At 55.1% G+C, this 27,029-nt stretch overlaps 3 protein-coding genes across 4 annotated transcripts in view; 2 read left to right on the top strand and 1 right to left on the bottom strand.

Annotated features, from left to right (window-relative positions):
* The first annotated feature begins 788 nt into the window (after positions 1-788).
* Positions 789-10,732, top strand: B4galt2 (beta-1,4-galactosyltransferase 2). Its single transcript, XM_052177145.1, has 7 exons — positions 789-1,147; positions 2,495-2,850; positions 3,061-3,296; positions 6,339-6,529; positions 6,734-6,856; positions 6,969-7,073; positions 9,872-10,732. Exons 2-7 carry the CDS (start codon positions 2,547-2,549, stop codon positions 10,020-10,022), a joined length of 1,110 nt encoding a protein of 369 aa, XP_052033105.1. The 5' UTR covers positions 789-1,147; positions 2,495-2,546; the 3' UTR covers positions 10,023-10,732.
* A 979-nt stretch (positions 10,733-11,711) lies between these two features.
* On the top strand, positions 11,712-14,445 carry Ccdc24 (coiled-coil domain containing 24). Its single transcript, XM_052177149.1, has 7 exons — positions 11,712-11,872; positions 11,988-12,104; positions 12,668-12,793; positions 13,295-13,349; positions 13,664-13,724; positions 13,843-13,921; positions 13,999-14,445. The coding sequence occupies exons 1-7, from the start codon at positions 11,715-11,717 to the stop codon at positions 14,201-14,203; spliced, it is 801 nt and encodes a 266-aa protein (XP_052033109.1). The 5' UTR covers positions 11,712-11,714; the 3' UTR covers positions 14,204-14,445.
* An 85-nt stretch (positions 14,446-14,530) lies between these two features.
* Positions 14,531-27,029, bottom strand: part of Slc6a9 (solute carrier family 6 member 9) — a 34,281-nt gene continuing 21,782 nt past the window's right edge. For both annotated transcript variants that reach the window (XM_052177143.1, XM_052177142.1), the window contains exons 5-14: positions 26,652-26,922; positions 20,494-20,626; positions 20,233-20,367; positions 20,041-20,144; positions 19,250-19,487; positions 19,021-19,155; positions 18,812-18,911; positions 18,597-18,697; positions 15,933-16,103; positions 14,531-15,826 (exon numbers count right to left, since the gene is read on the bottom strand). In XM_052177143.1, coding sequence (XP_052033103.1) covers positions 15,632-15,826; positions 15,933-16,103; positions 18,597-18,697; positions 18,812-18,911; positions 19,021-19,155; positions 19,250-19,487; positions 20,041-20,144; positions 20,233-20,367; positions 20,494-20,626; positions 26,652-26,922 — 1,583 coding nt within the window. In that variant the 3' untranslated portion in view covers positions 14,531-15,631. The remainder of the gene's footprint in view (positions 15,827-15,932; positions 16,104-18,596; positions 18,698-18,811; positions 18,912-19,020; positions 19,156-19,249; positions 19,488-20,040; positions 20,145-20,232; positions 20,368-20,493; positions 20,627-26,651; positions 26,923-27,029) is intronic.

Here is a 27,029-nt window from a genome sequence, read left to right as displayed (position 1 = left end):
CACAGAGGAGGGGTAGGGCCGGTGCTCTCTCTCCAGCCTCTTGTAATCAACACAGCATCTCTGCTCTGCATAGTGTTGGCTCCTGGGTGTGGCGGTCAGGTGCCAGGCTGACTGGAATGCTGGCTGGTGCCTTTGTTGAGTCTGGGCTCTAAGACCCTCCCAGCCCTGTGCCCTTGGACCCCTGTGCACAAGACCCACACACTACAGCTAATTCTGGTGCTATAGTCCTGAAACTCCCCTCACCTGGGCCTTCCTGGAGCTCAGTTTTTTACATTCTTGATAGTCCTGTATGAACACCTAACTCTTCCAGAAACATCTTCTCTGATCTTAGTTCCTGGGGCCCTGTTTAGCTCCACCTATTCCTATACAATTGATTTTCCTTCCTAATCTTACCTAGCCTGCTTTTACCCAAAAAGTCCTGTTCAGTCATCACCTTTAGGGGTCTTACCCAGCAGGCAGCCCTGGTTGGCTGACCTTGACTCATGCTCCCAGGAAAGAGTTGGCAAGGCCCTAACCCTCTGAATCGCCCACTATCCAGACCCCCTCCCAACTACCTGAAGGGCTTAGCCATCTGGGTCCTGGCCTCTTCCCATCCCTAAGGCAAGCTGATGGAGGAACCTGATGGATTCCTGGGGCCTTCCTGGGTCTCCTGGGCATCTGCAAACGCACCTCCTGCCTGGCTGGGCCGCGCAGGGCCAACGGCAGGGGCGGGCGGCGGAGCGGCGCGCGGCGCGTGCGGGCGCACTGGAGGCGGGGGCCGCGGGGGCGCGCGCGCGGGCGCGCCGGCCTGGCCTGCCCCTCCGAGGAGCCGTAGCGCGGGAGGGAGGCGGCAGCGCAGTGGTCCGTCGGTCCGCCGGTCCGTGGGTCTGCCCGGCCCCGCCCTGCCTCCCGGGGCGGCGCGGCTCCATGGCCCGCGGCGGCGGCGGGAGGTGGCCCCGGAGCCTCGGGGACCGCTGACCGGGCGGTGGGGCCGGGCCATGGACAGCTGCCGGAGCCGGGATCCCTACCCGAGCTGGAGCGGCGCCCCCTGCTGAGCCCCGAGCGCTGCGTGAGAGGAGGGCGCGCGCGGCCCCCCACCCAGGGCCCCGAGACCCGGCCCGGCTAGGGGGCCGCCCGCGCGCCGACACAGATCCCAGCCCAGGACCCGGTGAGCGAGGCACCAGCGCTGCCCCCGGCCTGGCTGCACCCCACCCTACCCCCATCCCGCTAGCCTCCTGGGCTCCGGCGTCCGCCCCCATCCGGCCTCCCTCATTGTCCTCGCTCGCCCCGGCCTTGTGTCTCGCAGAGGCGCTCGGCCCCGGCCCCAGATCCACATCCCCCACTGCATGCACCCCTCCCCAGGGCTCCACACCCACCTGTCCTCTACTGCCTCCCCCGTCCCGGGGTGCCACGTGTTCAGCCTCCCAGCCCCGCCCAGACGCACCCCTCAGCTTGGTGGCTAGCCTGACCCAGAGACCCTGCTCTGGAGGGAGGGGTGGGGATACTTGCACGTGTGTCCGGGTGTATGGCTAAGCTTGTATAAGTCCGAGCCGCGGTTTGTTGATATATGTGGCTCGTATATTACTGTCACCCCAAGTGTGTCTAGCTCTATATGTAGGTCTCTGTGTGTCCCTTGAGTGTGGGTGCCTACTGCTGGTACTAAAGCTGTCTATGTGATTTTGTGAATGTTTGAGATATTCTGCTCTCGGGAGTACGGCCAGAAGTGTTTGTTGACCTTTTGGAACTACAGGGGAGACCTGGTTCAAGCAAGAGCACCCCCAGCCCCCACCACCACCCCTGCCAGCCTGTCAACTTTACTCCTCTGGGGTCAGGAATCAGAGCTGGCTTCACTAGTCAGGCTCCAGAGCCAGCTTGCCTGAGATCTTAGGCGAGGGGCTCTCTATAGCTTGCCCCAAGGGATGCTTTCGCCCCTCGTTCCAGTGGGAAGGACTCTTTTAAAAACATCTCTCCCTTTTGGGTTGGAGGGTGAATGCTGAAGGCCCCTTCTCAGCCTGGTCCTAGTTGGCTAGGCCTGCTTGCTGTTGGGACCTGAGTGCCCAAACTGGCCACGTGTCTAAATGACTTCCCATCATGGCCCTTGGAATGACTAAATGAAGTCACAGTATAAAGTATTCCTCATTGATAGGTACTCAGTAAGTAGCCCATTCCCTAAACCATGTGTCCTGCGTTGAGGATTCTGTCCTGTGAGGTGCTGGTCTCTGGGGCGCAGGTGGAGCCTGGAGATGAAAGTGGTTCGGTGCTGAGGTGCAATCCTGGATAATTCAACTCACCTGTCCGTACTGCCGTGGGTGGGAGTGTGGGAGCTGTACGTGTATGCTTAGGGGGCTAGGTTCTGGGGTGTGCCTAGGGATAGCAGACACTGAGTTGCCGTGAGTGTCAAGGGGTATGAGAGGTAAGTGTGGCTAGGGAGCTGTGAATGAGCAGCCGAGTAGGAGGCAGGCGGGTCTCCTCTCCTGTCCTGACCTGTGGGATCTGTTTCTCTCCCCCTGTCCAGGCTGGCAGCCGGATGCTTGGGCCCACCGGGCGGGCCGTTGGCCACCTGCGGGATGAGCAGACTGCTGGGGGGGACGCTGGAGCGGGTCTGCAAGGCTGTGCTCCTCCTCTGCCTGCTGCACTTCCTTGTGGCTGTCATCCTCTACTTCGACGTCTACGCCCAGCACCTGGCCTTCTTCAGCCGCTTCAGTACCCGGAGCCCAGCCCATGCCCTCTACCCTGCAGCCAGCAGCAGTACCAACTGCTCTCGGCCCAACGCCACTGCTGCTAGCTCTGGGCTTCCTGAAGTGCCCAGTGCCAGGCCTGGTCCCACAGCTCCGGTCATTCCACCCTGTCCTGACGTGCCGCCTGGTCTCGGTGAGCCTGTAGAGTAAGGCCTACCTGTTGGAGGGGTGGGACAAGGATCCTACCGGTGTGACTAGGGAAATGGAGTGCTGACCCACCCGGGCGCCAAGGCTCCAGGTCTATTGAAAGAGGGCAATTCCTGGCTCTGTCGCCCACTCCCAGGTGGCTAGTGTCCCTGGATTCTGGCAAAGACCCTGACTCTTGACACTGTCCTGCCTGCAGTGGGCCGAGTGGTCATCGAATTCACCTCACCCATGCCTCTGGAACGGGTGCAGAGGGAGAACCCGGGCGTGCTCCTGGGCGGCCGCTATTCTCCACCAGACTGCACCCCAGCCCAAACGGTGGCCGTCATCATCCCCTTTAGACACCGGGAGCACCACCTACGCTATTGGCTCCACTATCTGCACCCCATGTTGAGGCGGCAGCGGCTGCGTTACGGAGTCTATGTCATCAACCAGGTGCGTGGTCTGCAGGCCTGGGCTGTGCACTAGCCAACAAGGAACTCACAAGCACCTGTGGGTGTGCTTGCCCAGGGGTGTGGGGTGTACACCCTCATGCCTGTTGGTGGGCACACGGGGCTGGAGAAATCTGTGGCTCCTTGCCTGTTCACGGTTGTGTGAGTCTACATGGATATGGAGAGTGCATGTCTGTCAGTGAACACGGGAAGATTATGTGTGTGCGCGCGGAAGGTATATGAACATATACATGTTGGCATGTACCCCTGCGGTGTGTACATGGCTTGTTTTAACGTCTCTTTGGGATACCAGGCACTGGGTCTTTGAGAAGACCTGATGCATACTTTCCCTGCCCCTGGGGAACTCAGGATATGGTTGGAATTGGAGTAGGGGCAGCGGGAACAGAGGCCTGGGTCATCCCTGCAATGAGAGGTGAGCAGGCAGTAGGGGAGGAGGAGAAGGAGGAGGTGAACCTTCTAGGAAGAGGACCCTAGAAGGCCGGAGCATAGCAAGAGAACTGATCTCTTGTGTTTAGGGACTGATGGCTGAGGGGTGGAGTTCAACATTCAGGCCGAGCAGCAAAGGTTAGCTAGAGAAATTGGGGAAGACCACAGCAAGAAACGCTTGACAGTTGAAGTCTAGCCTGAGCTTGTGGGGTGCCATTGTTTGAAGTGGGGTAACCTGTATATGCTGTTGTGGTTACATGTGAAGAATGGAGGGAGGGGTTGCCAAGAAGCAGTGTGACCAATTAGGAAGGGATTAGAGCTGCTGGGACAGAGCGGGCAAACGTGCTTATGGGTGAGACAGTGTGCGGGGTAAAGGGAGACATCACTGTCAGAGAGGAGAGAGACGTGGAAACGAAGCAAGGGTGGTAGTCTTGGCTGTGTGAGGTGTTTGTGGCCACACCTGTGAGTGGGATGGGGACCAGAGGAGCTAGGCCACATGTGGAGGAGGGCGGCTTGGATGCTCTCCTTTCTGGGATGATAACGAGCCTGCGGAGGCAGAGGAAGGACATTTTACAGGGAGTCAGACTGTAAGTCTGGACCTAGGAGGGGCGTCTCTGAGGGAGAGGGGCTCTGGAAACCCTGGTGTGTAGACAGCTCTTCATTACAGTTTTTATTGAGTGTGTGTGTCTGTGTCTGTGTGTGCATGCGTGTGCATGTGCGTGCGTGCGTGCGTGCACTGAAGCCATGGCACACATGTGTAGGTCAGAGGACAATTTTGTGGGTTCTCTCCTTCCCTGATTTACATGGGTTTTGGGTTTGAGGTTCCTAGGATTAAATTGTCAGGCTTATGCAGCAAGTGCTTTATCAACTGAGATATATCATTAGCCCATAATTTAGAGATTGAATTGTTTTGTTTTGTTTACACACACATTACCACAGAACACTTCTGAGGTCAGAGGACAACTTTGTGGAATGCTGGGCCTCAAACCCAGGTCATCAGGCGCATGCCGAGAATTACTGTACCTGCTAAGCCATCTCACCAGCTAGAAATTTCTTAAAATCCACATCTGGCATGCCCGCAGAGCATGGCATATTGGGGTGGGGGCAGCGTTGAAGGGTTTAGTGGAAAAAGGAAGGCAGCTACAGAGGCCCTGAAGATGTTCCTGGAGACCCTCGGGAGTGGCTATCCCGGAAGCCCCGCAGTCGGTGTCAGGAAGGAAGCGTGGCAGCTGTGTGAGCTCTGTGGGGGCGTGAGAGGGATGCGGACCAAGTGTGTCCGTAGATTTAGCAACACGGTGGGCCCAGTGAGAGCCATTTCAGGGGCACGGTGGGGGCGGAAGCAGATTGCAGTGGGTTGAAGAAAGAATCAGATTTGACACAATAACTAATTGGAGACAACTCTTAAAAAAAAAATCTCTGCCGAGAAGGAATGGCAAAAGGTAGGGTGATGTCTGGAGGGAAGCTTTTGTTTTGTTTTGTTTTTTGTTTTTGAGTGTGTGTGTTTAGGTTTTTTGTTTGTTTGTTTTTGTTGTTTTTTTTTCCCCTCCAGAGAGAGAACTGAGTGTGTTTATGAGCTGTATGGGAAAGACTGAGGGCTCCTGGCTGGTGAGAGAGAGGCTAGAAGAATGATGGTCAATAAACCAGGAGAAAACGGCCACTTCCTCTTGGGGCCGGTGGAGCTCAGTGAGTAGGTGTAGTCAGGTCTCTGTCCAGAAGGAGCTGCTCCCGCCTCCCAGGCTTGGCCAGGGCTGGGGGTCCACAGTCTCCCCTGTCTTTGGGAGGCGCCCACTCACAGACGCTTCTGTCTTTAGCACAGGCCATAGCAGAAGCCGAGAGGCCAGTTTTGGTCAGTTCTCCCCTCTCTGTCCAGAGTGGCCTGGGCCTGTAGGGTCTGCCAACAGCCCGCTGCTCGTCTTTTCTGTTGGGAAGCCGATCATTTAGCGCATTCCTGTGTTGTCTCCGGGGCTGCCCAGGGAGTCGGAAGTGGATCAGCTGCGGCCAAAGGAGCGACGTCAGCGCAGACACTTAGAGCGTTCCTTGTTTGTCTGGCATCACCGCTGTAGGCTCAGCAGGGAAATGGGTCAGGGCTCCTCGGCTCTAGACTTTCCACTGGTACACAGGCGCACCTGGTACAAAGGAGAAAGTTGCAGGGTGTGTTTGAATGAATGAATGAACGAAGGAATGAGCACTCTAAATAGTGGTTCAGTAGACACAGGTGTAAATGAAGCTCCACAGAAAAGGGATAATTGTACTTGGGGCTTGGAGGTTTGGTTGGAAGTCAGCCTTTCCCTGAGTTTTCTAGATAGGGGGAAGTGATATACAGTCCAGTGCCTGGTAACCAAAATGTCCAGCATGTTCTGTGGTGTCTAAGCAATGTAATGTGGTTGGGCCATAGATTCTTAAAACACCTAAGAGGAGACTGGAGCCAAACTGTAAAGGGGGGAGGGGCTAGGGTGAGAAGCCAGATTTATTCCTGAGAATCTGAGGGAGTTGTGGAGGTGGGGGACAATTGTGTGGGTCCCAGGAGGGACGCTGAAGAGGCGGGTACTTGCGGTTCAGGACCCCAGAGCTGACCTGTGTCCATCCACCCATCCACCAGCATGGTGAAGAGACCTTCAACCGAGCCAAGCTGCTCAACGTGGGCTTCCTAGAGGCCCTGAAAGAGGACGCTGCCTACGACTGCTTCATCTTCAGTGATGTGGACCTGGTCCCTATGGATGACCGCAATCTGTACCGTTGTGGCGACCAGCCCCGCCACTTTGCCATTGCCATGGACAAGTTTGGCTTCCGGTGAGACTCTTAGTGAGACTCAGACCTACCCTCCCCCACTTCACCCAGCCTCAGTATCCTCCGAGTCTCAGGCCCCTAGTTCAGATCCTTCTCTGCAGTGCAGATCCTCCTTGGGTCTGTTTTACACATGGTCCCTACACACTGTCTGTGATCCTGCCTCTTGAATCTCCTTGCGACCCTAACACCTGCTCTCCTGTGTCATAGGCTGCCCTACGCTAGCTACTTTGGAGGTGTGTCAGGCCTGAGCAAGGCCCAGTTTCTGAGGATCAATGGCTTTCCCAACGAGTACTGGGGCTGGGGCGGCGAGGATGACGACATCTTCAACCGGTAAGTAGAGGTGGGGCAGAGAGCAGGCTGGTCAGGGAGTGAGGAGGCACAGACGGGATGGGGCTCCCTACCCTTCCCGGTGCCTCTTCAGTCTGCCTGTCTCCCATCCTAGGATCTCCCTGACTGGGATGAAGATCTCCCGCCCGGATGTCCGGATAGGCCGCTACCGCATGATCAAGCACGATCGGGACAAACATAACGAGCCCAACCCTCAGAGGTGACCCAGCGCCCCGACCCCTAGACGTCACCTCCCAGTATCCCAAATGCCTTTGATCTCTCACCCCATAGAGGAGGTCTCTGAGTATCCTTCACTCCTGAGAAGAGCTTTCCAGAGGCAACTGATCCTTAGAAATGACCCAAGTGTTCCTGACTCCCTGACCTCTAAAGGTGACTCCTGGCACCCTTGGCCTGGCTTTTAGAGGTGACAGAAATCTAGATTCCAGCTTGTGTTGTCGTTGCATAGGCTCATTCCCATCAGCGCTCTCAAAGACTTCACTGAGGTGCTTTGCATGACCTGCTTAGACTGGCCTTGTCAAAGCAGACAGGATGATAGTGAATGTTAGCCATAGATCCTAGGAAGTCAACAAAGGTGTACCAGGCAGAGGAAGTGTGGGGAGGGAGAATTGAGACAGTACCAACCCCTTTGAGATCAGAGCAACTAACTCCTTTTAAAAAAAAATTTATTATATGTATATGAGTACACTGTCTTCAGACCCACCAGAAGAGGCCATCAGATCCCATTACAGATGGTTGTGAGCTTCCATGTGGTTGCTGGGATTTGAACTCAGGACTTCTGGAAGAGCAGCCAGTGCTCTTAACCACTGAGCCATCTCTCTAGTCTCCCAACTCCTGTATGGGTTGAGATACCTACTTTAGGTATTTGTGGCTGGCTGGGAAAGCTCTGACAGGCATGGGAAGTATCAGCGGACTCCTTGAGCTTCCAGCTGCATCCGTGAGTGGTGCCAAGCCTTCTGCAGTCACTCAGTCATTGCCCTCTCCTTTGTGAGGCTCACACTAGGCAAGGAAAATAGTTATGTCATGGGTCATGAAAACAGGTGATTTCCTGGCAGAGACGGAGGAGGTGGTGGGGACATAAGGTGGGGTTGAAGAGTTGCTCCTCCACTGAGACCTGCCTCCGTTCCCTTGGGCATATACATTCACCAGTGCTGCACTGCCAGGCTGATGGAGAAGACCAGAGTGGACGAAGGAACTTGTCTGTGTAAGAGTGGATTCTGAGCATGCCTGCCATATACTGAAACCTTAAAGCTATTTGGTTCTTAAAAGGCTAGGAGCGATGGTAGGGGCTTTAGTGCTGTGTAGTTGAGTACCAGGGGGATTTTAACGTTTTTTTCCCAGAGGGCTTTAAGGGTCTTAGAAATTACCTTAACAGGAAAGAGACACCATGGAGTTTGTTTTGTTCGAAGGAATGACCTAGCTGCTGCGTGGACCTAGGAGGAACCGTGACCAAGCCTAAATTTATAACACTGGAAGGACTTGGGCAGGGGAGACTTCTGTGTCCCCTGACTTTCTGTTCTAATCTCACTCTAGGAGTAGAGATATGGATTGTGGAGAGATGGGGTTGGAATTCAGAAGCATGAGGACTCCCTCCCCCCAGAAGTCCAGGGAGCCAATGGAGAGCAAGTGGTTTAGGTGAAACCACTCAGTAGAGAAGGAGTGGCAGGCGATGAATCCAGGACCCCTGGTCTCCTTCAGGATTAACGAGTCATCAATTAGTGATGTCTGCTTGGGTATGGATATGACTAGACCGCGTGAAATTTCTGGGCTAAGGAAGTCTGGATGGTGATTCTAATGTTTTGCCTCAAACTTAAGGCAGGGGCCAGGCAGGGGTGGTGCATGCCTTTAATCTCAGCAGAATCAGAGTCAGGCAGGGAGGGGGAATCAGGTGAATCTCTCTGAGTTAAAGGCCAGCCTGGTCTACAGAGAGAGTTCTAGGACATCCAAGGCCACACAGAGAAACCCTGTCTTGAAAAATAAAAACAAAATTAGGATTCTTCCCCTACACTACATGTTGAGATCATCAGCAAGGTGTGTCAGGAGTGCCCTCAAAGCTGGTGTGCCCGCCCGTCTGCTTGCCCCTGTCTCCACCTTTACCTCAGTCTGGTCTCTGTGATCTTGCCCTGGTGACTGCAAGGGGTTTCCTGCCTGCCCCTCACCATGCCACCCTTCTGCCAAAACTGGGTTAAGAATCCCTTGGTGTGTTCTTGCTCACGGAATATGAGCTACTCGTTATGACTTCCAGGGTCCTGCCTGTACTTGCTCTAACCGACAGGCTAGTCTGTTTCCTCTTCATCATGTGCTCTGACCACTGCCTTCAGCCTAGTGTCTGAGTTCAAGGCCAGCCTGGTCTTTACCTCCTCCCAAGGGAGCCGTACTGTAGCACTCCAATGTTTCTTTCCTCTAGTCTCCCGTACTTAAGCAGACTTGCCGTGAGAGGAAGGGCCTTGCGTGTCCTGTTCACGGCTGTGTCCCTGTTGCTCAGAGTACAGGCTGGCATCCGGGAGAAGATGGAAGGAGTGACTGATGAAAGAGAAACGAGATGGCAAGGCTTAGAGGGAAGATGATGTGTCTCTCGGGGTGGGGGGGGGGTGCAGAGACTGCATTGGGGGCACGTGTGGGATGCCTCAAATACTGCAGTCGATACAGTCGAGACAGCAAGATAGTCCAATGAGTGAAGGTACTCATAGGGAAGGCCAGAGTCCCCAGAACCCACAAAAAGGTGGAAGGAAAGGCCCAGCTTCACCCTTTGACCACACACACACACACACGCACACACACACACACGGTGGAAGTCTGAATGGAATGCCCTGTGAGAGGCTGTTGTTAAGGTTTCTGACTAAAGGGGCTGAGGTCTCTGCTTTGAGAACAAATATAAGAGCAGTGGGTGGGCTTCGGCCGCACTGTCCCTGAAGGGACAGGATGGCCTGAGCCTTGGCCACAGAGATTCAGGACTGAGCAGAGACGGTTATCCTGATCTGAACTCGTCTCCCTTCCTAGGTTTAATAAGATTCAAAACACGAAGATGAGCATGAAGTGGGACGGCATTGGCTCCGTGCGGTACAGAGTCTTGGAAGTGTCTCGGCAGCCGCTCTTCACCAACATCACAGTGGACATCGGACAGCCCATGCCATGGCTCACTCAAGGCTGACAGACCAGACCAAGGCCTCCATGCCCTTCTGCTATGGACGGCTGCCTGCCAGAGGACTGACCCCCAGCCTGGCTGACAGCTGCTCTAGGGGTGTCCCCAAGACTGAGACTGTGAGCTGTTTTCTGAGTCTTAATAGCCAGCTGCACCTAGAAGTTTCAGAACTCACTTAAGGGGCGTTTGGGCAAGCCCCTGTTATGGCCCTCTCTGGGGTCAACCCTTCTTCCTGTCCTACTTTTCCCAGCCCAAACCTCCTCACTGTTAGGGTTGGGCCAGCCCCTGCACTGCCTCGCGGAGTGGCCTGGGCTAGGTCACTCCACCTCTCTGTGCCTCAGTTTCCCCACTCCCCTTGAGTCCTCTAGGGCCTGGAAAGGTGGGAGGTTTGACTAGGGGGCAGTGTCTCTTCCAGGGGGAGTTCTCGGATCTGGAGACCCCTCATGCTTCCAGGGGAGGGGAAACCTTTTTCATTCAACATTGTAGGGGGCAAGCTTTGGTGAGCCACCTACTGAGGAGCGCCCCCCCAGGAGGGGACCAGAAGGGGTGCTGTGTTGTTTCCTGGGACCATGGGGTTGGCCTTTGCATGGGGAAAGGTGGGGCCTGGATCAGTCGATCTGGCCTCCCTCCCTTAGAGGGAGGCAGAAGCCCAGGGCCTGCTCTGTTTATATGTTGCACAGAAACTTGTGTGGGTGCTTTAGTAAAAAACGTTAACGGAGCAGCTCCTTATCTGTTTGTGAACGGGATCTGGTTCCCCGAAGCTAGTTTGTGTTGTGGGAGGTGACCTGGCTAGGGTCTTCTAGTGACTTAATAAATTTCCTAGCCCCATCACTTACACTGTTCTAGGGAGAAAGTTGTATCTTGACACTGCTTTCAGACTAGTAGGGATAAGGAAATAGTGGGCCATTGGGGCCAGATTTCTCAGCTCCACTCCCTCAGAGGCAGAAAGGTGTCCTGGGATAAGTATAAGGTGCTCAGCCACTGCGGGCAGGGCAGGGCCTCTTTCGAGGGCTGATCCCAGGGCGCGATGGTTTCCCAGGTGACGGACTCTTAGGAGGGGAGGGGCTAAGGCCCGATTCCCACAGCCAGGCTTCCCCCAGAAGAGGTCAGGATCCCGTACCCTGAAGGATCTGCCCACAGTAGGCCACCAAAAGTCAGCGCAATTCCTGTGTGGGGACATAAGCGGAAAGGGGCGGGATATCGATGTCAGCCGGAGGGGCTTGGTGGGCGTGGCTCTGGTCCAGGGCAACCAGCCATCTCCCAGGAAATCTAGCACTCTGACCTGCGGGGCGGGCGGACGGGCCCGTAGGTCTGATTAGGGGACTGCGACCCACGCAGGCCATGCCCGGGGACTCCCCAGCACTGTGGGAGCTGGTGGAGGAGCATGTTCCACTCCCGGAGCGGCCTGAAGTGAAGAGGATTCTGGGAGAGGCAGCAGTGGACCTGAGCCTGGAGTTGCGAGAGGAGGTGGGAGTCCGGTGGGTGGGGGTGGGTCACATTCCAGGCCTGCCCTGCAACTCACTCACGCGATTTCCTACCACCACCACCAAGTCCCTGGCCTATACGGTGACCTCCTAACACCTTGTCTCACTGTCTGCCCTTGCTCTCCGTCTGGCTCCTCCCATCCCTTGACAACCCCCAACCAACACATACAAACCTCTGCCCCAGTGGCAAGGTACCCAGCTCTCCTTCCAGGTGGCGATGCTAAAGGCGCTGCTCCAAGAGATCCAGTCTTCTCAAGTTTCCAACTCTGACTCTCCCTCCCTACTGGCACCACCCCCCCTCCTGAGGGACCTCATGCGCCAGGAACTCCGGCAGTTACTCCAAGGCCTCCGCCTTAAGGCTATCAGTGAGGGCAGGTGGGATTCTCAGCCTTGGCCTCCTTATGGGCTGCCCCTGATATGGAGCCAGGGTTACCTTTCCTGGGGTTTCCTGAAAGAGGAGGTCCTCAGGTCCCTGCATGCATGCTTTCAGGGATCAGACCCAGATGTGGGCACAGTATAGTCCCAGGGTCCTTCGCTTTGCCTTAGAGGAGCCCAGGTGTGACTCTACACAACAGGAACCATTCCCGATGCCAGCTGGTGAGCCCAGGTAAAGACAGAGGCCTCTGCCCAACTGGGCTGGACGCTGTTAGAGCACTTGTGATAGGGGTCGGCACAGAAGGGTGGAAGTCCTTAGGGGACACCTGCCAGCTTGGCGGCAGAGTGCAGTTTTTTTCCAAGAAGATAAAAGGGAGAGTTTTTGTAGGAAGGGGGAGGGGGAGGGGAGGACAGGAGGCCACGTCAAGTGAACAGTTCTTCTCAGGCCTAGCATATGAGACTGAAGGCTTGCGCTGGAGGTTCACGAAGAGCTGAGAGGAGGTGACAAATTATATTCTCAGCTGGGGACAGAGAGGGAAATGAATGTCCTCATGCTCATAAGTAGACTGCACCAATTTCTTATTCAAATCCCTCACAATCCTCTAAGTTGAGCAACTGTCCCCAGCTTTTCGGGTGAGAGAATGAATGCTCAAAAGGACAATTTCCCCAAGGTCACTCGGTGAAGGTGGCAGAACTACCAGGTGCAAGCCTGGGCTCTGGGACTATTGTTTGCACTGCTCTGTTGCCTGTGTGAGAAAAACAAAAGGCTCTAGAAGTGGCATTTGTTCCCTGAAGGACTAGAATGAGCAACACAGAGAGGGTGACGCTAACCTCACCAGTCAGCAGCTGTCCCAGGGATCTCACTGTCATCAAGGACCAACTGAACGTGTCTAACATTGACCAGGTTGTCAGACACCTGAGGTGAGGCCTCGGGGCATCTGAGTGTAGAGACTGGGGGCAAGAAGACAGGAGTGGGAATTAAGGGGGTGGGACCGACTGAAAGGGACTGTGTGCCGGGTAGGTAGACTGCCGTGTGTGTGTGTGTGTGTGTGTGTGTGTGTGTGTGTGTGTGTGTGTTGGGCAGTTAGTGGGGCTGCTACAATACGAACAAGCAGCCAATTACAGGGACCAGGAGGGGTCAGGGTCCTAGGATTTCAGCCTGGCACAGCGGAGCCAAGGGAGGGTTATAAGCAGGCTGTGATGTGCGGCTAATGGATGGGCCACAGGGCCAGGGTATAGAAGAGAGTGTTTGTGGGGGTGCAAGCACTGAAGTGACTGGTAACAGTGGGGGGCTGGAAAGCAGCACCCCGAGGACAATATCGCCTGAGGATGGAGGACTGTCTCCCCCCTGGTGGTTCTGGAGGGTGGGTCAGCTGGGTAGGTCCTGCCTCACTGGCTCTGGCCATTCATGCTCCTGTCTAGAAGCCTCCTGGAGGAGGAGTGTCACATGTTGCAGAAAGAGATCTCTGACCTGCAGGTGAGCACAGCCCTTGGCCTTCCCCCAGAGTCTCCGTTTAGTGGGGACCACGTTTGTGTGTCTGTATATATGTGCAGATCTAGGTTGTGAGTCCTACGCCCATTTCTCTCAAGCCATGGTTGGCAGTTTTAGACCAATCCACTCAATAGCCTCGGTCTCCTGCGTCCTAAGTCTGAGTGCATCCCTAGCTGCCGTCGCGCTGAGCTTGGCTTTCCACGGGCTACACTCATGATAGTTAGGCCAAGCGGCTCCATGGTCTTATTCCTGAGCCCATACTCAGGCTCTTGGTCTCTGACTTCAGGCTTTCTCCACAGCACTGTCTGGAAATGGAGCAGATGCAGGCTGGCCAGGACACCCTAATGCCCACCCTGGGAGGTAAGAACCCCAGGCGAGCCCCTGGGGTACCCAGTCCCCTTCCTTTACCCCATACTGTACATACTACCATAAATACTCTAGAAGAGCCAGGTGCTATCTCAGCTGTGCCCTTCCACAGAGATAAAGGATCAGAAGAAGGCCATGGAACGGGAGCTGCAGGTCTCTCTGGGACCTTCCTTTACCGTGGCCAAGCACAGGTACACCGAGACACAGGGTGGGCAGTATAGAGAGAAGCTCAGATCATGGTCACCTCACATCTGCCCATCCTGTGCAGGCAGAAGCCTTTGAGGTCATCCATTCCTGGCCTTAGACCCCTCCCTTGTCTCCATGGCTACATGCCTACACCTCCTTCGGAGCACTGCCCCCACCCTCAAGGTCAGGCAAGCGCCCGCCGCTGGAGACGGCAACTTCGGCACAGCTCTTGCAAAGAGACAACTGCCACATCAGTTTCCCGTGCAGCATCCCAGGCACCGACCTGAAGGGTTGCTCACAAACAGGCTTCTGCTTCTGCCGAGACTCGCCCATCTGTTGTTGCCTCCAGCTGCCACAGCTCCGTTTCTGCTTCATCCTCAGATGAGCTCACATGTCCCCCCCTACCCCTCCCACCCCGTCCTCCACAAGCTGTGTGTTGGTCTGGTCCCAGCCCCACCCTTGTCAGATCACTGCTGTCGAGAACGGAGTGGCAGGACACCTGTTCTAACCATCGAAGCCTTTGGCCCGTCGCCTCCACAGAGGCTGGGAGGACAGAGGTCCCATCCCAGCTTGACTTTTGTCCCCTAGGGACCCAGATAAAGCACATCAGCAGCTCAGAGACAGGAATAGAAATTTCATTAAAACCTACGGACTTTAAAACCCTAGTGCTGCGCACTGGGCAGTGGCGGACGGCACACCGTTATTGCTACAGAGGATTAGAAGTGGCTGGGCCAGGGCTGTCACTGCAGAGGGCACAGAGGACAGACAAACGGACTGTAGGCCTTGGGAGAAGGTGCTCTGACTGCAGAGGGGGGTCGGGCATGTGGGCTAGGGACATTTGGCACATTGAATGGGGTTTTAGCACATCTGGGAAGACTGGGCCTTCAGCCTGGTGGAGGGGAGCAAGGGAATGTCGTGCAGGGTCCCCTTCCCCAGGGCTCTGGGCTCAAGCTTCCTACAGAGAAGTCCCCTTCTTTCCCTCCATAAACAAGTGCTTTGGGCAGACTGCTGGGTCGTGGCCTTTGATGGCTGGGCCTGACAACCAGGGCTGGAACAAAGGACAGGGACCCTGGAGCAGCCAAATGAGGTGCAGGCAGGCCTGGAAGACAGACTGGGCTCAAGGCTGGGGCAGGGGGTGGGCCAGGGGGTGGCAACCACAGGTAATACAATTTTTAAAAAAATAATTACACAAATAAACAGGGCTGAGTGGTGCGGTCCAACAAGTAACACTGTACAGCCCCAGGGCCCTCACCTTGTCCAAGTAGGAAGATACAGATGTACCTGGGCAGAGGCTAGGGTTTGTTCTGTGGTCGGGAACACTGGTCACGAGGCTGGAGGGGAACCGGTAGGATGTGGACACAGACCCTCTCATCCCATAGTGAGACAGCTCAGGTCAGAGCATGAGCGTATCAGAGGCCATAGGAAGCCTGGCAGGCCTCTGGGGACCTGGCCTGAGACCTCCTCCAGAGTGCTTTGGACACTGCTGCCCCATGCCCTACCCCCACACAATCCCCCCATCGCTTTCCCACCCCCAGCTGCTGTCTTGGCATCCAAAGGATGTGTAAACACTGGGGACATGAGCAGTGGTGGCCAAGGTGACAGCAGCCAACCTGGCCAGGGCATGATGGGGCAGGCCTCCACCTGTCCACCGCCTCCCCAGTCTCTGTGGTGGGAGCAAGGATTGGGTGGGGCTTTTCCCCTTGCAACGACTGTGCTCATATCCGGGAGTCCTGGAGGCGGCTAGAGCCATTACTACCCACGATGGGGATCTGGGCCTTGTCTGGGTGCAGTGGCTGGACCTCAAACCCATCTTCAGGAGAGGGGGTCGTAGTGGGGGCATAGCGCCCAGTCCGGTGCTCCAGGAGCGCAGGGCCCCAGTCTCTGCTTGGCTTTGTGGCATTTTTCAAACGCTGCAGGCAGGGGGCACAGTGAAAAGTGTGTCACAAGAGAACCCTTAATGCTCGAAGTGGTTTCACTTCGCCTGCCCATCCGGTCCCGCCCGTCTTCACCCCTCACCTGAAGAAGTGTGTCCCCATCTGTGCGGCAGAGCTGGAACAGCGCATACAATGGGATGCAGATGACAGACGACAAAGCCATGAGGAAGCCGATGGCCACAGCCCAGCCCGGGTACTGGTAGTGGTTGTAGGTGATTGGCCGGTACTGGATCACCGTGAAGATGAGAATGAACTAGAGTAGAGAGGATGAACTGAGGCTGAGCAACAGCCCTCCTGGACCCCAGGCTTGCCCTCCTCACAGCAACCCTTCTTCCCAGGCCAGCAAAAGGGGGTGTGGCTTGGGCATGGGCAACTGTCAACACCTGCGTAAAAGAAGTAGGGCCCCAGCAAGGGGCTGGGCATGGAGGCACCATAAGTGGAAAGAGGGTTTTGCCAGCGTCCTCAACTGGCAGAGAGCAGACAAGCTGCTGCCTCCTTTGGAAAGCAGCCGCCCTCTCAACCCTGTACTGCCGAGAGAGAGAAGGACAACTTCCTAGCCGCAGGCTTCAGCTCTGCCTGCTGACCGCATCTGCCTGCCTTAGGCTTTCCCCGCAGCCAGAACTCCTCCTCCTGTTCATCCTGCAGACCCACCCTCGGCATCCCTGTCCAGTCCTGAGCCAGTGCCACCTCTTTCAGGAGGCCTTTCTGGATTTTCTGCCTATCAGGCCTCTCTGTCGCATCTCCCATTTTGTTTAACTCAAAGCCACGCTGTTTCCTATTTTGCACGGCCTGAGCACCAGAGATTATCGCACTGACTCTGGGTCTAAGGTGCCTTGCACAATCTCATTGATCTGTGTGAGCTGATTTGTGCCAGGAGATGCTCAGGTTGGGAAGGGGGTCGAGGAGCAAGCCAGGTAAGGTCCTGCCTCACTGTGGCTGTGGTAACAAGTGACAGTCAGCCTGGAGAGTGCCCGGAGGCTGACAAATGCTGTGTCCAGCAGTAGACACACACCTCGTTCGACAGAGGTAGATGAGGCAAGCTAAAGATCTAAAAGAAACAGGAGATTTGGCCAGGTGGCTCATAGGCCACACCCAGAGGACCCGTGGAAGGCCTCAACATGCCCTCAGCATTGAGGGGCATCCTGGGCATCCTGGGCATTCAGTTCCTCTGACCTTGCCCACCTGGAACCTAGGGCATCCTCCCCACGGCATCATATATGTGTGTGCATGTTTACTAATCTAGTGGATTATGTGTGTGTGTGTGTGTGTGTTTGCTTTTTTTGTTTTTTAGACAAGGTCTCACTTGTGTCACCTTAGCTAACCTAAAACTCCCTATGTAAACCAGGCTGGCCTCTGCCTCTTGCCTCCCCAGTGCTGAGATTAAATGCGAGTGCTACCGTACCTGGCTTAACAAAGCCTGATGTATGTGAGGGTAATTCCTTTACTGCAGTTATAGAAAGACCGGGTTTGTCAAGAACTGTCACAGGTACATAAAGCCCGGAAGAGAACTATGCCTGCACAGCCTGAAATCCTCACCGTAACGTCCCGCCAGCCCAGCTTTCTGGACACTGCCTGCTTCAGTCTCTCTGCCTAGGGAATCCACAGAATGCAGGCTAAGGCCCTTGGTGGGTAACCCCAGGTACTAGAGTGCGGCCTCCCAGCCTTCAGGAGAATGTTCTGGTTCTGGGCCAATGCCACACCCCCAGAAGGCATGGTGCTGGGCAGTGGTTCCAGCCCTCTCTGGCCTCTCAGCCTTGAAAGGAGACTTCCGCTCCTCCTGTTTCAATGCCGGGCCTGTGGCCAGAACTGTTGTCTGTGCCAGGCCCAGGAACATCCCACACCCCATGTGGTGGAGGCCTCGGTCCTCCAGGGACCTTTTTTTCAGAAATATGAGCCAGTGTGGAAGTCTGGTCTAGAGCTCTCCACGAGTCTGAGGAACTGAGCAGGACACAGGTAGCTCTGGGCACTGCCTTGCCGCCGAGTGAGTCCTCTGACCCTCTTCTCTGTATTTGACCATTATGCCATTAAACCCCCCCACCCCCACTTCAAACAGAAGCAGCAAAATGAGCCTGTTTTCGCCCACAGGCGCAACAGGGCTCTTGCCCCTTATTAAGCATGTGGTGGGCCTATTTAACATCCCTGTGCCTTAGAGCGGGAGAACTGATAATCCAGAGCGGGCTGCTTAAGTTAACATGTGAACAGGGTAGAGGAAGGACCGGCCTCCCTGCCTTGCAGGGAATCCTAACAGCAGTGCAGTGTTCTCTGATATGTTCCCCTGATGCTCGGTGTTCGAAGAAATGGGGGTGCTCCCTTCAAAGCCATCCAACTTCCCAGCCTTTGAGGGCTTAAGACTTCGGCCCCCATCAGAGAGCCAACCTGACTCCTAGCCCTGTACCCACAGGTCCTGGGGCTGTGGAAGAGTGCCACATTCCCCTGTGTCTCCCTGCTTAGGGGCAGCCTCCACAGAGGCCTGGGTATGAACAGTGAAGCAGGCAGAAGCCACACTGATATCAATGGCTCCCCAGGCCCCTTGTCGGCAGCTGGGCAGGGATGCCAGGGAGTGAGGCTGTGGCCCTGACTGTGCAGCTCTGTGCATGTTACTGGCTGCAGTCAAATGCAGGGCTTAATATATGCTTCCTAACCCAAGGCCAGGACCTGGCACCCCCGAGTGTGCACACATCTGACCATCCAGGCCTCTTAGATGCCCAAAGCCGGAGCTACCTGGGAGGGCCCCCAAGGGACTTACAAAGATGATAGCCGGAGAAACAAAGCGCCAACAGATCTGGAAGAAGAGAGGCGGAGGGAAGCCCAGCATCATCTGGATGTCCTGGAAGTAGTTCCGGTGCCCTGGAGAGACAGCGATGAGGCGGAGGAGGTGGGAGATACTGTCAGCAGCTCAGGAGAACAGAGGGGGCCAGGCCGAGACAGGGACACTCGTGTCCGTGGAAGGGCAGCACTCACCATAGATGTACATGATGGACACACACATGATGCAGGAGATGACGACCAGGGAGAAGCTGGCTGCGTAGTTGTCCATCAGCAGCAACCAGTAGATGCCCGCCTGTGGGCCAGAGGACGGGTGAGGCAGGGGGCCACGGACCCGGCTGCTCGGCCACTCTCAGCTGCCTGGCAAGTGCAGCCCCACCTCACCCCCACATCTCCATTCTTACCTGGCTGGTAAGGGGGATGCCCAGCAAGAAGCCAGCCACAGCTACACCCAAGGTCACGTAGGTCTTTTTCTGCAGAATCCACTCATTTCCCACCTCATCCACAATGGCAGTGACTAGGGTCTCTAGGAGGCAGAACTACAGCCACAGCTATCAGAATAAGAGCCTGCACTTTGTCCCAGCTCCTCCTGCCCAAGTTGCCACCCCCCCCCCCCCCACACACGGGTCATACCTGAGTACCTAGCCCCAGCAAGATGAGCATGAAGAAAAACAGTAAGGACCAGAGCGGGGAGATGGGAAGCAGCGTGAGAGCCTCGGGGTAAGCTACGAAAGCCAGCCCCGGGCCATGGTCGGCCACCCGGGACACATCCACACCCAGGTGATTGGCCATGAAGCCCAGGATGGAGAAGATGACGAAGCCAGCATAGACGCTGGTAGCACAGTTGGTGATGCTGATGATGACGCTGTCCCTGAGGGGGAGGAAACACGACCGTTTAGGAGACCCGGCTTGCTTCCTTTTCCTCGATTTGGGCTAGAAGACGACACGGGGATTAGACATTCTAAAAGGAAAGAGGCCTGGAGAGATGGCTCGGTGGTTAAGAGCACCGACTGCTCTTCTGGAGGACCTGAGTTCAAATCCCAGCAACCACATGGTGGCTCACAACCATCCATAATGAGATCTGACTCCCTCTTCTGGGGTGTCTGAAGACAGCTACAGCATACTTACATATAAGTAAAATAAATCTTTAAAAGAAAACAAAGAAAGGTGCCCTAACTCCTTTTCTATCCTATCTCCAGGATTCCTGACCCTTCATCCACCCCATCCCCCTCTTTGGTCAGTGCTTTGCTTTCTACTTTCACACTTGACATACAAGATCCTCAAGACTTCAAGGTCATGAGTGCAGGAGGTCACTGGGAGGCAGCCAGCTGCACTGGAACCCAATGGCCCTGTAGGGCCAGAGTCAGGCTGTAGAGAGGATGGAAAAGGGGAGGCCTCCAGGCGGGCAGGGGGCGCTCGCTCACCGGTAGCAGTTGTTGTGAAATTTGTTGTAGGACGCCATGGTGATGAGGCCACCCCATGCACAGCCCAGGGAATAGAAGATCTGAGAGGCTGCATCCCCCCACACCTGCAGAGAGGACGGTCAGTGAGCCACTGCAGGCCGATGCTGGATGCACCTGCCCTGGTCCCTTTGGGGGTCAGGTGTCCACTCCCACCTTGGCCTCCAGGATCTTGTCCCATTGTGGGGTCAGGTAGTACATGATTCCCGTGAAGGCTCCTTCCAGCGTCACTCCACGAACAAACAGAATGGTCAGCACCACATAGGGGAACGTGGCTGTGAAGTACACCACCTGGGACAAGACAGCGTCCGTGGATTCCCCTAGAGCCCTTCCAACCCCCGTACTACCTCCCTAACCCCAGCAACCCAGACGGGAGAGGCAGGGTGGGAACAAACCCTGCCTGGGGAGGGTACTTGCTTTCCCTGAAGACTTGACTCCTCGGATGAGGCAGAGGAAGACAACCACCCAGGAGACGCCGAGGCAGCCGAGGAGAGGAAGCCGCACCTCTCCAAAGTTTCCAATGTCGTCTGACAGCTTCAGCACGTACAGCCTGGGGATGGGGAGATGACTGTCACTGAGGGCCATCCTCTGCTGCCCAGCAACCAAGTCTTATGATCCACGCCCCATGTTGCAAGAGCCCAGAAGTCCACTTATGGGAGAATGGAAACTGCTTTGAGGACCCCAGCCCTCTGCCCTGGAGTCTGTCCTGGGACCCCTCAAGGGCTCTGAAAGATTAAGTCAAGTTTGAGCTGGTCTTCTCTCCCGGGGCAGGATGTTCCCAGTCTCCACGTGGGCCCAGCTCAGGTCCTTTCACGTGCATTCCACAGTAGGAATGCCCACTCATCCTCTCAAAAGCACAGTCTCCAGGAAGCTGTTAGGAGAGGTACACCCTGACCGTCTGCACCAGCTCTGACAGTGGGCAGCAGAGTTGATGATGCCTTTCTAGCTCCTCCCCATGTGGGTGTGGCTCCACCTGGGGCCTTATGCCAGGCAGGCTGTGCTTTCTCAGTCAATCACATACTCAGTGTGCCAGGCCCTAGAATGGGACCGGCTTCTTCCTGGCCCTGTGGAAGAGTGCAAGCTGGACTGCGGTGGGCAGGAGGGACACGCAGAGAGACTCCGGAGGGGGTGTCTCACCTGGAGGGAAAGCCAGGTTGAAAGACTTCCCTGAAGGGGTGAGGCTGGGATTACAGGGTGAGGATGTGGGTGAAGGGGTGGTGGGCAGAACACTGGGGCAGGGGGCCAGGAGATAGCATGGCCAGCCTGGACATTGCTGGTTAGCACAAGCAGGAGAGAAGATAGACAGAGAGAAGGGCAGCGGATGGGAAGGGGCCTCGCTGTGAGAGGTTGTGGAATGAGACTGAAGAATTTTCCAGTTCCCTCCTGAGGGCCATGGGAGAGCTGGGAGGCTTTTGTTTGCTTGCTTTGGGACAGTCTCTCTGTGGCTCCAGGTCTTGCAGTGGCTTTCAGAACCCTCTCACTGGCTACAGGCCCTACAGAATCCAGTGTCCCCAGACCTGCCATATCTCCAATCGCCCATCCTCCTTCCTTCTCTTTGCTCAGATTTACCTGCACTGACGGGATCTGGTTTTTCTCAAACACATTAGCATGCCCCACGGCCTTCGTCTGAGTAGCGTCTTTTTCTCCCCAGAGAGCTGTGTGCTCATAAGGCCTTGGGCCACCTTGAGATTTATTTCACATGTGAACAATAGGCCATGTTTTACACTATATCCCAGTGTAGGATATAGCTGGCCCTGTCTGGAACCCCTGCTTCCTCCAGTCTTTGAGGCCACTCTTCAAGGTGATCATCTTGACTATAACATAAAATGCAGCTCTCCGCGCAGCCCAGCATGCCCCCGCTGCTCTTTGTTCCTGACAGCAGACATATCCTCTTGTTTCACACGTTTTGCTATTGATGGCTTGTTTGCTTTCCATGAGACAAGGGCTCATGTCACCCAGGCCGGTCTCGAACTGTGTAGTCAAGGATGACTTTGAACTTAGGATCCTACCACTTCCTCTGCTTGAATGCTGGGATTACAGGTTTGTACCGGCTTTCCGGATTTTATAGGGGTGCTGGGGGCTTCATGCATGCATGCAAGGAAGGCAGTCTAGCAACTGAGCTACAACCCCAGCCCTTTTTATGGCTTTTGCCCACTGTCCACTGTGATCGCAGGAGGTTTTGCTCACTGTGTTCCTGGCTGTACGTCCCCAGTGCCTGCCGCTGACAGACAGTATTTGATCTTGAGTGAGTGGACACTGTGGCAAATGGGTTGGGAGGCAGAAAGGAGAGAGGCCCAGGAACTTAGATTAAGGCTAGCGGTGTGAAGGAGGTGAGGAAGACATTCTCTAGCCTCAGTTTCTTCATCTGCAAATAGGACCGCCAACATCAGCCTGAGACACGGGGATAACTAGGTAAAACAGGCTCCTTTCTTTCCGGTCAGTATACATCCCATTTGGAGGCTGTTCTCCGCCTGCTCAGCATCCTTAGCTATGCCCACCTCAGCTCTCAAACCTCGTGCAGACATGTTTGAAGACTTGGCATGGGATATGACTCTGGATCTTCGTGGACTGATGTTGTCAGAGCTGGAACTTGGTGTTTGCTTGACCTGCCTGCCTGACCCACCCAAGTGGACTTAAACCTTTTGGCTTCCTACCTTCCTCCCAGGCCTGGCAACGTGGCCTGCAGAGGGTGCTGTCCGACTCCTCCACCCTCTACCCAGGTCTCCTAACTGTCAGATCTGAGGCTGCCATGCCCCTCTCCTTGCTCAGGCACCCAGGAATCAGCAGTCAGAGGGGTGAAGTCCAGGAGCCACAGGGCCACATTGGCCTCGCTTTCCCGCCTTTTCCCTCTTTGGAGCACACACAGAAAACAACTCTGTTGGCCCACTGAGATAGACAGACAAGGCCATTCAGAGCTGAAGGCAACAGACTGGGGCTCCTGGCAGCCTAGGCCAGCTCTGCCCCGGTGTTCCTATGTTAGACACCAGTGCTGGAGAGGTGGCACCTTCAGAATAACCACAGGCTCCCTCCGCTTCTACTGAATCACTTTTCCCACGTGCCAACAGTCAAGTCAAGAAAACCTTTTTCACTTAAAGGATTTAGAAAACAAACTTTGCCTAATAACATACGCTAAAATGGCAGTCTTCAGTTATTTTTATTGCATGAGTGCAACATTACTGTACTGGGACCACAAAGCTCAGACGGTCAGCCTGGGAAACGAGGAATGAATTCTAGCTTTATTTTAGGTTATTCTACATTTAGTTCTTGTTTTTCTTTGGACCATGTGCTTTTGAGATCAAACAATTAACCTCAGAGCGCTTGGAACGTGACTTATTTATAAGCTGGCTCTTGCTGCATGCCCTCTTTAAGAGTCATTCTGCCCCCCCTTTTCTTTCCTGAGACTAGGTTTACTAGTCACAAGCATAGCTTGGCTTTAAATTTATGACCCTCCTGCCTCCGCCTCCCAGTAGCTGAGATTACAGGTGGGCCACCAGAATCGCCTCCTTTCCTGCCTGACATTTCTCCAGATATGAGTAAGATCCTGTCTCAGAAAGGGAGGTGGGGACAGATGTGACACATGGGCCTTTAATCTCAACATTTAGGAAGTCAGAGAGGCAAGAGGATCTCTGTGAGTTCAAAGCGAGTCTAGTTCTACATAGGGAGTTCAGACCAGCCAGAGCTATACAAGACCCTACGTCAAAAACAAAACAAAACAAACAAAACCCTAAACTCCAGATATATAGAGATCTTGCCTCCTTGAGCGGACGGCCCCTTGAGTCCTTGCTGCTGATCTATGGTTTTTATACCATGTTAGCACATTCACCTCTGCAGCAACGAGGGAAGGATTATAGCCATCCGGTTTGAGGGGTGAACACCCAAGACTTAGGGAGATTTGGTAGCCTCCCATGAATACACAGTGGGCTAGTGGGAGACCCAGGACTTGAGATGTCCGCATGACTATGAAGCTGGCATGAGACACCAGGGTGGGCGAGGGCGGGGCTGGCTGCGGCAGAGGCTGTGGAGCCGATAGGCTGGCCATGAGCTCAGAGGCAGTACTCAGACAAGCATAGAAGAGTATAAAACAAGTCTGGGAAGGGGGCATGAAGGGTGAGCAGGGAGGAGTGGCTGGAAGCCTGACCTTCCAGATTCTCTCCACTTAAAGACCTCTGTCTGTCTGTCTGTCTGTCTGTTTCCGTTTCGGTGCTGGAGATCAAACCTGGGACCTCCGATACTAGGCAAGCTCTACCATGGCGCCATACCCCAGCCATCCTCATCTTTCTGGTAGACTGTTTTCTTTATTCATAAACTGGTAAAGGCATCATGCCACTTTTTAAAGGAACACCTCGGACTAGGAACACTGGCAGTGCACCACTGGCCTAGGACTGGACAACCAGGCAGAGCCAAGGCAGGGCCTGGTACACAAAGCCCAGCCACCTCCAGAATTGTTAGGTTTCTTAACCTCGGATGTCAGTCTATAAATCTGAAGTGCTAACAGTGCTAACAAGGCTTACTGAGATAATGCACTGTTACCTAGTAGGCAGGAGTATCAGTTCTCCCTCCCCCACTCTAATCAGTGAGGCCTGGGCAGCTCTATTCCTCCCCTCTGGTGCTAGGGAATCCAACACAGGGACCTAGACATGCTAGCCAAGTCTTCTGCCCACTGGCTCCTTCCAACCGCACTGCTCTCTCTCTTAAGGACTATTTGTCAGCCAGACCTGTTGATGTAGGTCTACAACCTCAGCTACTCTAGATCTTGGGCAGGAGGATCACAAGTTCAAGACCAACCTCAAAATGAAAATGTAAAAAGAAGGTTAGGGATATAGCTTAGAGATCTGGGGCAGTGTCCAATCACCAACGGCACAGGAGGGGAAGTATCTTTCCTGGCTCTCCAGGAGGTGGCAGCAGGGAGCCACTGGGGGTAGGAACTGAGCTAGTTAGGTAGGCCTGGCACAGCCCCAGGTGCGGAGCAGGGCCCAGCTGTCCCCTCAGTATGCCTCCCGAGGCAGATTCTCTGAGAGCTATTCCCCACTGATTTCACTGGCTAAAGTCTCAGGAGCTTTGCCCCTGAGGCAGGCAAAACTGTAGCATCTGCCTGAGCTAAGGTTGGTTTGCAGGGTTTGTGCTTTTGGGAGCTTCAGGGAACTTTAGGGAAGTTCATATTCTGCCTTTCCGTCCTGGTCAAGCTGCCCAGTGCACATCACACCTCCAGCGGACAGTTCCTCTGACTGGGTGGGATTTCTGTCTTGCTCTCTTCCCACAGCTGTGTGGGATTTGCACTTTCAGGACTGGACTTAGAGGACCTGCAACAACTTCCGTGTGCCCAGGGTCCTGTGCACCCCACCTCTGGCCTCCGTCACACGGCAGGGAAGCTTCAAGCCTTTCGGCTGCCGTCGAAGCTGGCACCACGGGATAGATGCCATCCTTGTCTCTTTTCTCAGTGTCCCATTTGTTCCCAACCTCAGCTTCAGTTTGCCTCCTGTGGCCTCTACCCACCTACTCGTGAATTTCTCCTAATCCCTCCTAACTTCTCTCCCCCATTTCTGGGCAGCTATCATCAGCATCCCTTGTCCCCACCTCTCAGAAGTCACCAGCACCTTCTTAGAGCCACCTCCATAGTTCTATGTCCAGGAACCCGCTCCTAATGTACAGAGATCTTGCCTCTTTGAGCGGACGGCCCCTTGAGTCTTTGCTGCTGATCTATGGTTTTTATACCATGTTAGCACATTCACCTCTGCAGCAAGCAACGAGGGAAGAATTATAGCCATCCGGTTTGAGGGGTGAACACCCAAGACTTAGGGAGATTTGGTAGCCTCCCAAGTCTTGTCTGTTTCCCCACAGACGATGATTTCTTGGGGCAGAGGCTCTGAACCATTTTACACCCGCCATGGGTACACAGATGCCACAGACGCCTGCAGTATAAACAGATGAGGCCTACCTCCCACATCCAAAGGGCCTTTGCCCCAGGACTCTCCAGTACGATGCAGAGAGAATACCTCACTGTGCCTTCCATCTGCCAGTTGGGGTAAGGTGGTCCAGACAGACCCCTCCAGTAGCTGCCTTCCTTCAGAGGGCCCAGAGACACCGGTCTCTTTGTCACCTCTGAATAGAATGGGTCTGACTGTCCTGGCATCCCTGGCCTAGTGAATGTCCATGATGCCTTCTGTTCTACAGTATGAAGAAGGAGCTTAACTCTTGTTAGTTCTCTGTGAACACAGTGCCCCTTCAAGGCCACCCCAAAGCCCACAGGCTCGGTCCATCCGTGTGAGTCGCAATGGTGCAGGCTCCCCACAGCTTTGAGAATAACCTCTGGTCCTCCCTCACGATGCTCTCCACAACATGCTGTCTCTCCCTGCCCTGACTGGTCTCTGGAGACAGATTTCCAGAGCCCTCCTCTACTACTACTCTGTAAGGACTAGCAATTCACCGTCAAGTCTTCCATGGCCCTCTGTATATCTGCCATTTCAACCCGCCTCTGCCCCCTGGGTAGCAGACATCACATGCAAATGATAAAGACATGGATGGCTACCAGATGGGGAGACGGGGTCTAAGGGCTGCCACCCGGTCGGTCCCCTCACCTCCAGTACTCCTCGCTGGGGCTGGTCCTGTGCAAGGTGTAGTTGAACAGGTGAGATAAGTTGCCAGACAGGGCAGTGGGCCGGGAGCCATTGGTGAGGTTGGAAGCATCCAGCACCCCGGCACAGTCCGGTGTGTTCCAGGGGTTATTACAGTAAGCCCAGGGCAGCACATGCGTCATGGATGAGAAGAAGTAGTAGAAGGCGATGCAGATGACCACGTTGTAGTAGATACCGATGTACGTGGATACCACCATCATACCATAGCCCACGCCTGCGGGAAAAGCACAGTGAGCAGCACTGGGGGAGGAGCCGGCCTCGCTCACCTAGCTAACAGCTAGGTTAACAGTTCCTAATGCCCGCCCAAGGGGCCGTCTTTGA

The sequence above is a fragment of the Apodemus sylvaticus genome, chromosome 3, assembly GCF_947179515.1.
Source record: "Apodemus sylvaticus chromosome 3, mApoSyl1.1, whole genome shotgun sequence".
NCBI lineage: Eukaryota > Metazoa > Chordata > Mammalia > Rodentia > Muridae > Apodemus > Apodemus sylvaticus.
Note: the sequence above shows the minus strand (reverse complement) of the source record. Positions and strands in the feature narration are given on the sequence as shown.

What these genes read in the sequence shown, in the direction of transcription:
- B4galt2 (XM_052177145.1), top strand. Translation starts at nt 2,547, where the DNA reads ATGAGCAGACTGCTGGGGGGGACGCTGGAGCGGGTCTGCAAGGCTGTG. An exon ending in ATGGACAAGTTTGGCTTCCG is followed by an intron (nt 6,530 to 6,733) that starts GTGAGACTCTTA and finishes CCTGTGTCATAG; the next exon opens with GCTGCCCTACGCTAGCTACT. An exon ending in AACGAGCCCAACCCTCAGAG is followed by an intron (nt 7,074 to 9,871) that starts GTGACCCAGCGC and finishes CTCCCTTCCTAG; the next exon opens with GTTTAATAAGATTCAAAACA.
- Ccdc24 (XM_052177149.1), top strand. Translation starts at nt 11,715, where the DNA reads ATGCTAAAGGCGCTGCTCCAAGAGATCCAGTCTTCTCAAGTTTCCAAC. An exon ending in CAGGTTGTCAGACACCTGAG is followed by an intron (nt 12,794 to 13,294) that starts GTGAGGCCTCGG and finishes GCTCCTGTCTAG; the next exon opens with AAGCCTCCTGGAGGAGGAGT. An exon ending in TTTACCGTGGCCAAGCACAG is followed by an intron (nt 13,922 to 13,998) that starts GTACACCGAGAC and finishes CATCCTGTGCAG; the next exon opens with GCAGAAGCCTTTGAGGTCAT.